General features: G+C 41.5%; 1 protein-coding gene across 4 annotated transcripts in view; it reads left to right on the top strand.

Annotated features, from left to right (window-relative positions):
• Positions 1 to 16,988, top strand: part of SCUBE3 (signal peptide, CUB domain and EGF like domain containing 3) — a 192,972-nt gene that overhangs the window by 116,775 nt on the left and 59,209 nt on the right. For all 4 annotated transcript variants that reach the window (XM_082245254.1, XM_082245253.1, XM_082245255.1 and 1 more), the window contains 5 exons: positions 5,598 to 5,714; positions 9,562 to 9,684; positions 12,875 to 12,991; positions 14,953 to 15,075; positions 15,999 to 16,115. In XM_082245254.1, the coding sequence (XP_082101380.1) occupies positions 5,598 to 5,714; positions 9,562 to 9,684; positions 12,875 to 12,991; positions 14,953 to 15,075; positions 15,999 to 16,115 (597 nt within the window). The remainder of the gene's footprint in view (positions 1 to 5,597; positions 5,715 to 9,561; positions 9,685 to 12,874; positions 12,992 to 14,952; positions 15,076 to 15,998; positions 16,116 to 16,988) is intronic.

Here is a 16,988-nt window from a genome sequence, read left to right as displayed (position 1 = left end):
AATTTCCAAAATGCAAAGTGAGCGAACAGAAGAAAAATCAAAATCAAATCAAAATTTTGGTGTGACTACCTTTTAGCTTCAAACTGGCATCAGTTATTACATTTGCATAAAGTCAGAGATTTGGTAGGATTAGATTCAAATGTATAATTACCAATTATACCAAGCAGGTGCTAATGATCAGCAAGTTCATATGTAGGTTGAAACATGGTCATTAACTGAAAGAGAAACAGCTGTGTAGGAGGCCTAAAACTAGGTTAGGAACAGCCAAACTCTGCTATAAAGGTGAGGCTGTGGAAGACAGTTTCATGTCACAAGTGAAACTATGGCAGACTGAGCACAGCAACAAGACACAAGGTAGTTATACTGCACCAGCAAGGTCTCTCTCAGGCAAAGATTTCAAAGCAGACTGGGGTTTCAAGACGTGCTGTTCAAGCTCTTTTGAAGAAGCACAAAAAAAAGGGGAGCATTGAGGATCATAGAAGCAGTGGTAGGCCAAGTAAACTTAATGCAGCAGAGGAAAGACATCTCATGCTTATTTTCCCTTCAATATCGCAGGATGTCCAGCATCCCAATCAGTACAGAACTGGCAGAAACCTGAGGGACCCAGGTACACCTATCTATGGTCCAGAAAAGTCTGGCCAGAAGTGGTCTTCATGGAAGAATTGTGGCCAAAAAGCCATACCGCTGACGTGGAAACAAGATTAACCACTTGCCTACAGTGCACTTTCACCCCCTTCCTGCCCAGACCGATTTTCAGCTTTCAGCGCTCTCACACTTTGACTGAGAATTACTCAGTCATGCAACACTGTACCCATACAAAAATTGTGTCCTTTTTTTCACACAAATAGAGCTTTCTTTTGATGGTATTTGATCAATACTGGGTTTTTTATTTTTTGTGCTATAAATAAAAAAAGACTGAAAATATCGTGAAAAAACGCATTTTTCTTTGTTTCTGTCATAAAATTTTGCAAATTAGTCATTTTTCTTCACAAATTTTGGCCAAAATTTATACTGCTACTTATCTTTGGTAAAAAAAACCCCAAATAAGTGTATATTATTTGGTCTTTGTGAAAGTTATAGAGTCCACAAGCTATGGTGCGAATCATTGAAAATTGATCACACTTGATTACACCTGATGTACTGAAGGCCTATCTCATTTCTTGAGACACTAAAAGGTCAGGAAAGTACAAATACCCCCCAAATGACCCCTTTTTGGAAAGTAGACATTCCAAGGTATTTAATAAGGGGCATGATGAGTTTTTTGAAGTTGTAATTTTTTCCCACAATGCTTTGCAAAATGAAGATTTATTTTTTTTTATTTTTTTTTTTTTACAAATTGCCGTATTAACAGGTTATTTCTCTCACACAGTACATGTATACTTGCAACTACACCCCAAAACACATTCTACTACTCCTCCTGAGTATGGCGATACCACATGTGTGAGACTTTTTCACAGCCTGGCCACATACAGAGGCCTAACATCCAAGAAGCAGCGTCCGGCATTCTAGGAGCACAAATTACACATATCATTTCCTGACAACCTATCGCACTTTTGAAGGCCCTGGAGCACCAGGACAATGGAAACCCCCATAAAATGACCCCATTTTGGAAAGCAAACAGCCCAACGTATAATTTTTGAGGCATAATGAGTCTTTTGAATATGTCATTTTTTTCCACAAGTTTTTGGAAAATGTGGAAAGAAAATGAAAACACATTTTTTTTACACAAAGCTGTCCATTTATGCAATATTTCTAACACATCGCATGTACATAGCAAAACTTGCACCCCAAAATACATTCTGCTATTCCTCCTGAGTATGGCGATACCACATGTGTAACACTTTTTCACAGCCTGGCCACATACATAGGCCTCACATCCAAGTAGCGCTTTACACAAAGTTGTCCATTTATCCACTTTAAGACTGGGCCTATTTTTGACACTTGGTGTTTACAAGCTAAAATCATTTTTTTTGCTAGAAAACTACTTTGAACCCCCAAACATTATATATTTTTTCTTAGCAGAGACCCTAGAGAATAAAATGGAGATCGTTGCAATATTTTTTATCACACCATATTTGCGCAGCAGTCTTCCAAATGCGATTTTTTTGAAAAAAATTCACTTTTTTTGAACTAAAAAATAAGAAAACAGTAAATTTAGCCCAATTTTTTTCCATAATGTGAAAGATAATGTTACGCCGAGTAATTTAATACCCAACATGTCATGCTTCAAAATTGCGCATGCTCACAGAATGGCGCCAAACATTGGTACTTAAAAATCCCCATAGGCAACATTTTAAAAATTTCTGCAGGTTACTAGCTTAGAGTTACAGAGGAGGTCTAGGGCTCAAATTATTGCACTCGCTCTAACGATCGCGGCGATACCTCACATGTATGGTTTGAACACTGTTTACGTATGTGGGCGGGACTTGCGTATGCGTTTGCTTCTGCGCGCGAGCTAACGGGGACAGGGCGCTTTAATTTTTTTTTTTTTTTTCCTATTTATTTTATTTATTATTTTTTTATTTTTACACAGTTTAAAAAAAAAAATGTTTTGATCATTTTTATTCCTATTACAAGGAATATAAACATCCCTTGTAATAGAAATAGGCATGACAGGTCCTCTTTATTGTGAGATCTGGGGTCAAAAAGACCTCACACCTTACAACTACACTAAAAAAGAAAAAAAAAAAAAAAAATTGTTGAAAGAGGAAAAAAAAAAAAAGCAAAAAAAAAAAGCGGCCCTTTAAACCGGTTGCTAGGCAACGTCTTTTGACGTAGCTCCGGTCTTCCAAGACCATAGAGTTGAATGAGGGCCATCTTGCCCTCACTCGACTTCCTGTCTCTGAGGATCCGGGATCGGATAGTTTTCCCCGCTGCCGGCTGGTCCGGTAAGCTGGGAAAACGTCTGGGACGCGGCAGGAGGGGGGGACACCTCTTCCCCTGCACCGTAAGGGTAATTCCGCGGCGAATCCGCCACTGGGACCACCCTTATCTGAAAGCCGACCGCCCGCCGTTTCAAAAAATACCGGGGTTATGGGGGCTATCTGCTGCCATAACCCCAGTATTTAGCTTTTAATGGCCGACGCATATAGTCGTTAGGCGGTCAGTAAGTGATTGCATGTATATGGCAAACAGGTGACGATGACTGACGGGGTGACAGGTGACGATGACTGATGGGGTGACAGGTGACGATGACTGATGGGGTGACAGGTGACGATGACTGACGGGGTGACAGGTGACGATGACTGATGGGGTGACAGGTGACGATGATTGATGAGGTGACAGGTGATGATGATTGATGAGGTGACAGGTGACGATGATTGATGGGGTGACAGGTGACGATGATTGATGGGGTGACAGATGACAATCACTGACAGGGTGACATGTGACGATGATTGATGGGGTGACAAGTGACGATCACTGATGGGGTGTCAAGTGACGATGACTGATGGGGTGACAGGTGACGATGACTGATGGGGTGACAGTGATTGATGGGGTGACAGGTGACGGGCGATGGTCACTGATGGGTGACAGGTGACGGGCGATGGTGCACGGCGGTACTGATGGCAGTCTCTGGTGACCGGTGAACTTTAGGCTATGTTCACATGTGAGCGTAGCGATCGCAGGCAGAATCACTGCGATTCTGCCCGTGATCCAGAAATCATTGCAAATTGCGGGGCGCCTGTGCGTTGCCCGTGATTTGCAATAGCACCCCAAACGCTGTGCGATGTTGCTGCGATTTCCGCCTGCCGAATCGCGGTAACATCGTGCAAACAACGCATGACGCTCCAAAGAAACTCTTGTACCTTTTTTGGGGCGTCATGCGATGTTTGCGCGACGTTACCGGGATTCGGCAGGCGGAAATGGCGGCAACATCGCACAGCGTTTGAGGTGCTATTGCAAATCAGGGGCAGCGCACAGGCGTCCCGCGATTTGCAATGATTTCCGGATCGCGGGCAGAATCGCAGTGATTCTGCTTGCGATCGCTACGCTCACATGTGAACGTTATGGGTGTCAATTTCTGGGCACTGATGAGGTGACTGTTGGGTGACAGGGGACATTGGGGGGGGCTGAGGACTGTGTGGGGACCTTTATTAGTGTGATTTTTACTTTGTGACAGGTGTACAGAGCAGTAACTCACTATTTCTAGCTCTTCTCCCCTCATACTGGAAACTGTATGAGGAGTGAAGAGCTAGTAACAGTGAGTTACTGCTCTTTGTTTACATTTTGTGATCGGCTGTGAATGGATTCACAGCCGATCACATAGTAAACAGTCACTGTCAGTGACTGTTTACTACCGCCGGTGACAGCTGTGTTCCTACGGAACACAGTGCCACCGACATGACCGCGCTGCGCGCTCCCGATCGCGCATGCGCGGTCATCTTGTGGGCGCCTTCATTGTGATCGGCTGTGTCATTGGAACACAGCCGATCACGTGGGAAACAGCCACGCCCATTGGCTGTTTCCCCCCTGCCGGTGAAGGGGGTGTCCCGGGGACACCCCGACACCGGCAGTGCACGGCGGCGCGCACGCGATCGCGCGCCTGCCCTGCTTAAAGTGCCGCCGTCATATGACGGCGGCCCAGGATAATGGTCGCACCGCTCCGCCGTCATACGACGGCGGGCGGGCGGCAAGCGGTTAAGCAACTCAACTGTGCATGAAAACATTGGAACTGAGGTGCAGAAAAATGGCAGCAGGTGCTCTGGACTGATGTGTACAAATTTGATATATCTTGCTGTAGCAGGAGGCAGTTTGTTTGTGAAGTGCTGAAGAGAGGTACAATAATGAGTATCTGCAGGCAACAGTGAAGCATGGTGGAGGTTCCTTGCCAGTTTGGGGCTGCATTTCTGCAAATAGAATGGAGATTTGGTCAGGATAAATAATGTCCTCAGTGCTGAGAAATACAGGAATACACTTATCCATACCATCAGGGAGGTGTGTGATAGGCCCCAAATTAATTCTGCAGCAGGACAATGACCCCAAACACACAGCCAATGTCATTAAGAACTATCTTCAGTGTAAAGAAGAACAAGGAATCCTGGAAGTGATGGGTTGGCCCCCCCACAGAGCCCTGATCTCAACATCGAGTCTGTCTGGGATTGCATGAAGAGACAGAAGGATTTGGGGCAGCCCACCTCCACAGAAGATCTGTGGTTAATTTCCCCAAGATATTATTTGGAACAACCTACCTGCCCAGATCCTTCAAAAACTATGCGCAATAAGTGTACCTAGAAGAATCTATGCTGTTTTGAAGACAAGGGTGGTCACAACAAAAATGTATTTGATTTGGATTTCTCTTCTGTTCATTTGCTTTCCATTTTGTTAATTGATAAAGAATAAACTGTCAATACTTCTGTTTTTGAAAGCATTCTTATTTCTATTAACTATAGATAAATGCATTCTATATTGTAAAGTATACATGAGCATTTCCCTTGCAACTAAACAATGGGCAATTTTGCTTTTTAGTTTAAAAGCAATAGGTAAAACTAGGAGCTAAACACTGTTCTAAATACTATGCTAGAGAATAGTGCATTGTACTTTTGTATTTTAATGACCATTCTTATTTTCTTTATCACTTTTGTTCTTTAAACCTTTAGAGACCTGCTCAGTGAATAATGGTGGTTGTGACAGCCGATGCCATGATGCAGTAACAGGAGTACACTGCAGTTGTCCTATGGGTTTCATGCTACAAGCAGATAGGAAGACTTGCAAAGGTTAGTAGACCTGGAAGCTTTCTGTTAAATTATTTATTTATTAAGAAGCAACACCACTTTTGTGGGGGGGGGGGGGGATCCTCTGCAACAAACATTTAATTTTTAGTAACTTACAAAGCGTTAATAATTTCTAAAGGGATGCAGACACTGCACTCTCCTCCTTAGAACACTACAAGTGCATCAGCTGATTAATAATGAAAAAGTAATTCCCATTCAGAGTCACTCAGCACATTGACATAGACAAGTAAAACAGCTTTTTATTCAGAGCAGAAATAGGAAAAAATCTAAAACATGTGTTAAAATCTATTCAATTATCAATGGTCAGCCAGAGGGGATTGTTTTTTTTCTCAACAAAAGTGGAAATACTCTTTAACTTTAAAATCAAAATACACATGTTGGGAAATTCTACCCAATAAACTGTAATCTGTGTCCTATAAATCCCTCTGCAGTCACATTTAGGATGCCTTGTCAAAGGATTTCTGAGTGGGGCTGCACTTTTTTGCACAGCCCCAAACTGTCCCTCTTTTGGAACCATATTTCTCTTTCCAACTCAGTTGTCCTGTTTTTTGGTCTGATGTATATAGCTCAATAAAGAATTGGAGAATTTATTGGCCAAAGCCAGCAGAATATTAGCATGCATAAAGAAAGGGATGTATTCCAGAGATAAGACTATAATCCTTCCACTTTATAAAACTCTGGTCCGACCACATCTGGAGTACTCTGTCCAGTTCTGGTCGCCAGTCCTCAGGAGGGATGTGTTGGAGCTGGAGAGAGTCCAGAGAAGGGCAACTAAACTAATTAGGGGATTGGAGGACCTTAATTATGAAGAGCGTCTGCAATCGCTTAAATTATTCTCCCTGGAGAAGAGACGCCTGAGGGGGGACATGATAGCAATTTATAAATATCTCAATGGGGATCTCGGCATAGAAAAACAGCTATTCAGTCGAAGGGATTGCATGAGGACTCGAGGGCATACAATGCGATTAGAGGAGAAGCTTTTTAACCTCAGGCAACGTGGGGGGTTCTTTACTGTTAGGGCTACAGGATTGTGGAATTCTCTACCACAAGAGATGGTTTCTGCAGGTAGTATGGTGGCTTTCAAAAGACTCTTAGACGTACATCTCAAGGATCAGAACATTCAGGGGTATGTGAGATGATTACAGCCACACACACCTACACAGGTTGAACTGGATGGACTATTGTCTTTATTCAACCTCACCTACTATGTAACTATGTAAGAATTAAAGGAAAAGCAGTGTTGGAAAAAATATTTGTGGGTTTGACCACAAAGGAGATAAAAGGTGTCACTCATCTTGGAAAGTTAAGTGGTGTATTTTTGGCACATGATTCTATACTGTGGGATCTCCCTCTCAAGCTGATTATGTGAGAGCAGCACTGAATGAGGCCAGAGTTAGGGCCTCCTGACCTGCATTTTGTCAGCCTAGCAAGACAGCCAGCTGCACAGAATAACTGGTAATATGAAAATTTTAAACCACCAATTCATCACTTAATCATTTCAGTGCAGAGTCTTTCATGTTTGAGGGTCCCTTCGCACCACTCAGGCACATCAAATACATACATGTTAATGTGGGTTGCGTAAAGTTGTTCCAAAGCCTAAGAATTTTTTACTTAATGTACCCCCTGTATTTGGTAGTGATATTGCCTCCCCCCCCCCTACACCCCTGAGCCAGAGGAGGAGCCAGAAGCACCAGCGGGGGACCCCAGAGGAGGAGAATCAGGGCCACTTTGTGAAATTATATTGCACAGAGCAGATAATTATAATATGTTTTTTATTTTAAAAATTGTAACTTTACAATCACCTTGAAGTGATATTAAAATCTATTTTTTTTTTTTAAACACACATGAAATACTTACCTGCTCTGTGCAGTGGTTTTGCACAGAGCAGCTCAGATCCTCCTCTTCTTGTGGTCCCCGCCGGCACTCCGTCTTATTTCTCCAATCAGCTCTCACTTAGTGTAAGTGCTGTATCTTCACCCTTCCTATGTACTGCTGGCAGATGAAGGAAGATTTTTAGCACAATCTGCACTTTTGAAAGGGCATATAAAGGGGAAGACAGTAGATATACAAGTAACACTTATGTAGGAGGATTTGTTTCATCTCTGTGTATCATCTGACGCTATTCACTTCACTGGTTATATATAAGGGTTTACAACCACTTTAAGGTAGCCCAACAGTACAATGAACGAAAAGCCATTTTTCCTGTGTACCGCATAACCATGTGTTAATGTGCCAACTACCAAAATTGTATTAGGTTGGTATGTTGGGGTAACATTCAGGATGAATATTTTTAAATTTGTCAGGAACTCTAGTTTTGAGGTCTCTATGTCTGTGTTTCTGCAAGGCTAAACTGTATTTTTTTTCAATTCTTTAGTTATGGAATTTTTGATTAATCACTTCAGCTCTGGAAGGTTTTACTCCCTTAATGACCAGGCCATTTTTTGCGATTCGGCACTGCGTTACTTTAGCTAACAATTGCGTGGTCGTGCGATGCTTTACCCAAATACAATTGATGTACTTTTTCCCCCACATATAGAGCTTTTGATAACCTCTGCGGTTTTTAGATTATGCGCTATAAACAAAAAAAGAGCGACATTTTTGAAAAAAGAAAAAAACAATATTTTTTACTTTCTGATATAAAACATGCCCAATAAAAACATTTAAAAAATCTAATTTTTTTATCAGTTTAGGCCAATTTGTATTCTGCTATATATTTTTGATTAAAAAAAATCCCAAAAATTGCATTTTAATTGGTTTGCTCAAAAGTTATAGTGTTTACAATCTATGGGATAGATCTGTGGACTTTTTTGCGGCTGACAGATCGTACCCCTAACTGACATTTTTGACACTTTTTGGGGACCAGTGACATTAATAAAGTAATCAGTGCTTAATAATATGCACTATTACTGTATGAATGACACTGGCAGGGAAGGGGTTAATACCGGGGGTGATCAAAGAGTTAAATGTATGGCTATTTGTGCTAACTAACTGTGGGGGGGGAGGGCTCTGTGACAGGCACAGAGAGATCAGTGTTTCAGCTTAGTTGAAACACACAATCTCTCTCGGCCTGTGTGACAGAAGAGCCGCCTGCTTTGTTTACATAAGCAAGCGGCTCTTCTGTCAATTTTTGTAAAGATCGCGGGAGGCCGGCGTCGACCGTGCCCGCTCCTCTCGCGGTCTGACTCCCGCTGTGTCCAATCACAGAGGGAGCGCGGCTCTGGCGGCGCCCCACCAGGACCGCGTGCAAATAATCACATATATCTACGTGATTATGTCAGCTGAGCCGCCCTGCCGCAGTAAATCTGCGTGGAGCGGTTGGCAAGTGGTTAAACAGGAGTGAAGCTGTCCAGTTACATCAAACAGCATAAGCTGTGTGTGTCACACAGTTTTTCCACATGGTACATAAAGGCAAGGACTAGTCATCTGATAATAAAACATTTACTGGACATTTATGCTCTGACCGTCTTTGGCAAAATTTTGTATTATCAGATGACTGATAAGGGGAGATGGATTCCAGAAAGTAAATGATACATGAATCATCTGCCCTTACTTAAGATGGCCATGACCAGAAATGCTAGGGGTGTTTTCCAGAATGATTTCTCAGGAAAAAAAAGCATGGAGACATGGATGGATGGGGGAGATTGTTTTGAAAAATACAAATGAATTAGCATTTTTGGTTTTATGCTCAGATGCAGTGCAGTTCCACTTTAAGTATGCCCTTGTGATCAAGGCTAAAAAAGACATTTCTCCAGACAACTGAAGTACATATATGAATATAAAATACAGTATGATTGCTTCCAGTTATATACTATTTTATTTCCATTTGTAGATATTGATGAATGTCGTGCCAATAATGGCGGTTGTGATCATAACTGTCGCAATTCAGTCGGTAGCTTTGAGTGCGGCTGCAAAAAAGGTTACAAACTGCTAATTAATGAAAGGGGCTGCCAAGGTGAGTGTTTTATGTGCAACAAAATAAGAGTTGGTTGGCTCTCAACAGTTTCTCTGTATTTTTGACAGTCTTTCACTTTCAATTCAAATGTATTATTAGATCCACAAGAAGATACATTTATTTGCAGATAATGACTCATTTCAAATGCATCTCTTTTTTATATTATGTTAAAAAGCCAAGGCAACATAAATACAGTAAACCCCCGTCATATCGCGGTTCGGTATTTTGCGTTTTTTTTTCTGTAAGACCTATTAATATTATTTTATTAATTAAATCATTGTTAATTAAGTATTTTTGTGTTTTCCATTGCTTTTGCTCTGTCTCTCAGTATCCTTTATGTGTTTAAATGTGTTGCTATTGTTTTAAACGTGTGTTTAAAGACCTTAAAATGCTTTTAAAAGTACAGTGAAAGTTATAAAAACATACCTACAGTTTATTTAACTTCCTCGCATCCGCGCTACAGCCTATATACGGCTGCAGTGCGGACTCGAATTTTCGGGAGGCCGTTTTTAAACGGCCTCCCAGAAGCAGGCTCCCCGCGCGCTCCCGCGAGCGCGCATCGGGGAGAATCTGTGTCGGCCGTGTCCCTTGGACACAGCCGATCACAGATCGTGGTGAATGGCCAATCACAGCGGCCATTCACCACGTGATCGGACCATCCAATGAGAGATGATCTCATATGTAAACATATGAGATCATCTCTCATCGCCGGCGCTCCTTCCTCACACGGAGCCTGCAGTGTGAGGAAGGAGGGGGAGCCGTCAGCCGCCGGGGACACAGACACATGTAATCAGGGCACTGATCACCAGTGCCCTGATTACTAAAAGGTAAAAAAACATACAAATTGCCCCCAACAGTGCCCACAGTGCCCGCCATCAGTGTCCCCCATCAATGCCCACAATCAGTGCCCATAGTGCTGCCAGTCAGTGCCCATCAGTGCCTGCTCATCTAGGCACTGATGAGCACTGACAGTGCCGCCCATCAGTGCTCATCAGTGCCACCCGTCAGTGTCCATCAGTGCCATCCGCCAGTGCCCATCAGTGCCGCCTCTCAGTGCCCATCAGTGCCGCCCGTCAGTGCCGCCTCTCAGTGCCCAGCAGTGCCACCTCTCAGTGCCACCTCTCAGTGCCCAGCAGTGCCACCTCTCAGTGCCCAGCAGTGCCGCCTATCAGTGCCGCCTATCAGTGCCGCCTATCAGTGCTCATCAGTGCGGCATATTAGTACCTCCTCATCAGTGCCCATAAGTGCCACCTCATCAGTGCCCATAAGTGCCACCTCATCAGTGCCCATCAGTGCAGCCTATCAGTGCCCATCAGTGCCGCCTCATCAGCGCACATCAGTGAAGGAGAAAAATTTATTTTCAAAATTTACTCGCAGAAAATAAGAAAAACTTTCTTTTTTTTCAAAATTTTCTGTCTTTATTCTTTTTTTTTGTAAAAAATAAAAAACCCAGAGATGATTAAATACCACCAAAAGAAAGCTCTATTTGTGTGAAAAAAATGATAAAAATTTCATAAGGGTACAGTGTAGCATGACCGCGCAATTGTCAGTCAAAGTGTGACAGCGCTGAAAGCTGAAAATTGGCCTGGATGGGAAGGGTGTTTAAGTGCACAGTAGGCAAGTGGTTAAATAGGGTATTTCTATTTCACAGATTTTCACTTATTGCGGGTGGGTCTGGAACTTAACCCCCGCGATGGAGGGGGGTTTACTGTATACTGTGATAGGGGAGTTAACAAATTATACCAAAAGGCTTTTTTGTTGCAAGGCTAATTTCCCAACCAAGAAACATTTTGATGTAGGAAACGTTTTCAGTAACAGCCCCTATAACCACCACCATCAAAAAAAAAAATAAAAAAAATGGACTATTCTTGGAATTTAGGGATAGTTAACAGCTAAACACTGCCTCTACCACTTCCCAGCTTTTAGGTAATGAAGGATTGCAATCTTCTCCATATAGTCTTTTAATATTTCTTTAAATCTGGTTTGGCAGCATTACAGTATGGGTAACGATTGTGGTTCCTGTTTCTTATCTGATGGAAGAAAATACAGAGCCCTTTTCCTGCAAATGAAGCTGTTAATTTATTGACAATATTTTAACAATCTAGTCAATCAGTCAGTACTATACAATACGTGGATTTATCATATTTAATTCTTTCACTCCACTATACAATTAGTTTTGAGGGTAAACTGTACATCAAAAAGTATGATGGCTTGTTCCTAAAGCAATTGCAGGAAATCTAAAAATTAGTAGAAGCAAAAAGGAACTACATAGAAGAGTCTGTGTTTAAAAAAAAAAAAAATTAAAAAAATGGACGTTTTTGTTTCTGACTGCACCCACGTCTCCATCATCAGTGAACAATTTAGGTATTTATATCTTTTGGTTCCCCGGTCATTTCTACTTATATTACACAGCTGCAGTTACATAGTAAGGGCCCTTTCACACGGGCACTCCGTATGTCCGCAAATCATCCTATTTTTTTGCGGATGATTTACGGACATAATGTATATCAATGGCATTGCGGATGTCAGCGGATGACCATCCGCTGACATCCGATTTTCTTCCTTTCAGTTCTGTTCCGTTTTTTGGAACAGAACAGAACCCTATTTTTCCTCCGGTAAAAAAACGGAAAGGAAGCAAAATCGGATGTCAGCGGTGTCATCCGCTGACATCCGCAATGCCTATAGACATACATTATGTCCGTATATCATTCGCAAACGGATGGGATGATATGCGGACATACGGAGCAGATGACACAAGTGTCACCCGCTCCGTGAAAAAAAAAAAAAGGACCGGAGCGGAGCCAAAAAAATGAACGGCCGTGTGAAAGAGCCCTTAAGTAGGCAGGTTGAAAAAAGATAACAGTGTATCTAGTTCAGTAGAAAAAAGTAATAAATAAATATAAATGATTAAAAAAATCTATAAACCATGGTCCAATTTACTCCAGCAGGAGAAAAAAAACATTCCTGATCACCAGAAAGCAATTGAATTTTCCCCGGATGAACAATTTCTGGTGTTATTATTACCTATAAATGGTAATATCTAGTTATATTCTGTGCATTTAGGAATCCATTTAGCTCTTTTTATTTTATTATTATTGTTTGTGTGTGTGTGTGTGTTAACCTCCTTCATATGTGGATTTATTTATTACTGGATGTGACAAACCTCTCATAGACATTTCCTCACCCCCAGATATTGACGAGTGCTCCTTTGACAGAACATGTGATCACATCTGTGTCAACACTCCTGGGAGCTTCCAGTGTTTGTGTCACAAGGGCTATACATTATATGGACTCACTCACTGTGGAGGTAATGTTTTCACTTTGCTTACTTTCATATTGCCCTTTAGTGCCGGTTCACATTTGTGCGATGCGGGAACGCTGCGAATATACAGCGTGTTCCCGCATCGCATCTGCACCCCTAGCAGTTCACACTGCCATATGCGATACGCTGGGGTGTCAATTAAAAGTTAACGACACCCCCAGATCAGAATGCATATCGCAGTGTGATCTGAAAGTTCGCACAGAATCGGATCGGACTAGTGTGAACCACCATGCGCTCCGATTCTGCTGCGGACCAAAACAAGGGTCCTGTGCGTCTTTTAGTGTGATTGCAGTGCAAATTCAGCCATACAAACTGTATGGCTGAATTTGCACCGCACAGAGATCGCATGTAATTTTAGTAGCAGTGCGCTCCAAATTACATGCGATCTCTGTGATTGCACAAATGTGAACCGGCACTAATTGTTAGCTACTTAACCACCAGTCGTACTATTATTTGTTTGTTTTTTTGCTGACCTACCAGTCTAAGGTTGGCCATACACAGTCCTGTTGAAACTGCCAAGATTCGAACCATTAATGGGCAGGCTGAATGTGCCAAGTTGATCGATCGATCAACTTGGGTACAACCAGCCTGCAGAATTCACTTGCGATTATCACAAGCGGCTACTATAGCCGCTAATGATAATCACTGTGTTCTCCCAATGGGGACAAGACAATGGCCTAGCAGGGTGGTTGCAGGAAGCAAATTTGCTTCATGTACGACTGGCCACTTATGGTTCAATGGTTTATATTGTTTCGTTTCACATTTTAACAGGTACAGTAAACATTTTCATGTTTGTTTCAGTGATGAAAGTATACAAATGCATAGGACTTGTCGTATAGAAAATGGAAAAAACAAATTGATCTGAGACATCATTTGCCATATTACCAATATAGGTAGAATGAACTTGATATATTTAACACTAGTATATTTGTCCCTGATAAGGTAAATAAAAAAATGTAAGAGGGGAGGAAAGAGGAGGGTAGGAGGAGGGAAGACTGTTGGTATAAAGGAAATGATATGTTATATAAACCAGGAGGGTAGGTCATAAGTGAAGGGGAATAGGTGGTCAGGACCATGGTCATCTCCTGATTTAAAGGCCTAGTAGACAAGCATCTGTTCCATTGGGTAGGCAATGCGTAAACTAAGGGTACTGGGTAGTCTTGTACTTTTCCATTGTATGGGACTTCCTTCCTTGCCCCTATTTTGTAGTGTAGCATAGTCTCTGTAACTCTTGATTTAACTTCAATCATGGAGAGAATAAGAGATTTCCAAGCTTTTTCAATTGTTGGTTTCACTGTGGGGAGGACATGTCCCAAAAGTTTAAATGGGGCTTTAAAGAGGTCTAGTGGTTTAACACAAAGGAGGGCAATTTTGGTATCTGAGGGATCGCTTGTCCCATAAGGCTAGCAAGAAGTGAAAAAATATCAGTCCAGAATATCTGGATCACCAGGCAGGACCACTAGGTATATTAAAAGGTTTCCAATAGTCCACATCTTCAAAAACATAAAGCTAAATGGCCAGGTACTTAACAGGTTTAAAATTGGTCCATATACCAGGTCATCACAACCTTGCAGTTGGTTTCAAAGGCTAGAACTAGACTTCACTGTTTCCCAAATTTGATACCATCACTCTTCCCTGATAGCGGACGCTAGATCAGTATTCCATTGTCGGGTGTACGTCAGGAGTTGTGATGAAAAGGGTGATGTTAGCAGAGTATATATAAGTGATAAAAGGCCTGGAGAATGTGTAAAAGGTGGGAAGCTCAGGGAACATAACCTGTTCTAAGTCGTGTTTAATCTGGAGATATCGGAAGAGTTCCACATATGGTATATTGTAACGTGGTAACAAAATGATCACGGCAAGTTGTCTGTGATCAACTTTTAGGTGCGGTAAAAGAAACATTTATATGTATGCAAAACATGTAATTTACTTTTGTCAAATCCTAGATATAGATGAATGCAGCATTAACAAAGGAGGCTGCAAGTATGGTTGCATCAATATACCAGGAGGCTTTGAGTGCACCTGTCCAGCTGGCTTTAAACTTCACTGGAATCAGAAAGACTGTGTAGGTAAGTGTTTTGAAATTTTTGATGGGATTTAAAGCACTGCAAATCTTTTTTTATCAAAAATAAAACAATATTATTTAACAAAATAAATATTAAGGGTCCATTCACACTAGCGTGACTTGTCAGGCGACTTGGTCGCCTGACAAGTCGTGGTCGGTCGCTCGCCATTGAATAGTACAGGACCCGTTCTAATAGGAGCGACACAAGTCGCTCCGACTTAGAAAAAGGGTCCTGTACTACTTTGGGGCGACCTGGAGGCGACTTGCATTGACTTCAATTATATGAAGTCCGTGCAAGTCGCGCCGAGGTCGCGGTGCACGCTGTGCACCGCGACTTCACAGGTCGCCCAACAAAATCCTGTCGCGGCAGTGTGAATGGGCTGTAAGAGGTATTTTTTACAACCAAAATAAAAACATACAAAAAACAGAAAATGTATTAATTCTGTACATACATCACTTTTTGATGCCCTTGAGTGTCTGAGATTTGTCTTTGGATAGGGTAAATTGTTAAAGATATATTTTGGTCAGTATAGAGTCGGCATAGGCAAATCTTTATGTCTATGGAGGAACAAAGAAATTTTGGAAATGACTGCCAAATTATTTAAAGAGCACATTACTGTAGTTATTGTCTTCGCCTTTCCCAGGTTTTTCTTTTTTTAAAGTACCTGTATATGTAAAACCACTGAATGAAGACACAAATGAAAATAACACACAGATATCTACAGGTGTAATAACAGACATATATCAGTAGGTAAAAGTTGTACTTTTTAAGTTATATTACTGTACAATTTTATTCATACATCCAAGTAAGTAAAATGACACGTGCATCAAAATTTTGGTCATTGCCAAAAACTCTTGTTAACCTGTAGCACTTTTGTATAGGTATGTTATAAGAAACACTTATTAAACAGTTCTTTTGCCCCTTAGAGCTGGTAAAATGTATGACGACTGGCATGTCCTCCCGTGCAGCTATGATATGTTCTCGAACTGGGAAGAAAGATACCTGTTCTCTCACCTGTAGCACCAAGACTTTGCTGCAGCCAGGTAATTTCCAGAGCTTCAAGTCAGGGGGATTAGCTATAGGGTACAAAATATAATGTGTGGCATGAGGCTTGTTTCTAAGAACTTTATGTTTTAAAAAAGTGATTACAAGAATTAAAGTCTAAACCCAAACACAAAAATTAAATTTATTGTGGCTTACCAATCCTTAGTTAGCTGTATTTTGTCTTCCGACTTTTTTATTTTTTATTTTATTTGAAACTGGTAATCCTGCTATTAACATTCCTTCTGTCCAAGGGTACTGTATCTATGGAGAAGCGGTGTTGTCACCTTTGGGCAGTAAGTGTTAAAACCACAGAACACCACAACTTCTCATCATCTCCATAACATAGTTCAAAGTAGTTAGCACAGTAAAATCTTGGATTGTGAGCATAATTCGTTCCAGAAACATGCTTGTAATCCAAAGCACTCTTATATCAAAGCGAATTTCCCTATAAGAAATAATGGAAACTTAGATGATTCCTTCCACAACCATTTATTCATAAGTCCTTCAGTTTATAGTCCATATAAAAAGATTATAGCAATGTAATAGTGCTATATTTTTAATAGTGCTAATAGTTGCTATATAGTGCTATAATAGTGCTAATAGTTGTGTAATCAAAAAATGTCCATCCACAAATGGCAGCCTCTACAAGGGGATAAGAAGCAAAGTCCAGCAGGAGCTACAGAGTATAAAAGAGAAGAGAGGCGCCTCTAAGTGTAGCAATAGAGTTACATTTAATGAAGGTATAACATTTAGCAGCTCACATGGTTGATGATTAAAAGAGGCACATCTAAGTATGCAGGCATCCGGGGTAAAGCTGTCCACATAGACCATCTTCCTCACCGCCCGCTCTCACCACCGTCAGTCTGCAATCG

This window comes from Pelophylax lessonae (genome assembly GCF_965119305.1).
Source record: "Pelophylax lessonae genome assembly, chromosome: 2".
Lineage (NCBI taxonomy): Eukaryota > Metazoa > Chordata > Amphibia > Anura > Ranidae > Pelophylax > Pelophylax lessonae.
Note: the sequence above shows the minus strand (reverse complement) of the source record. Positions and strands in the feature narration are given on the sequence as shown.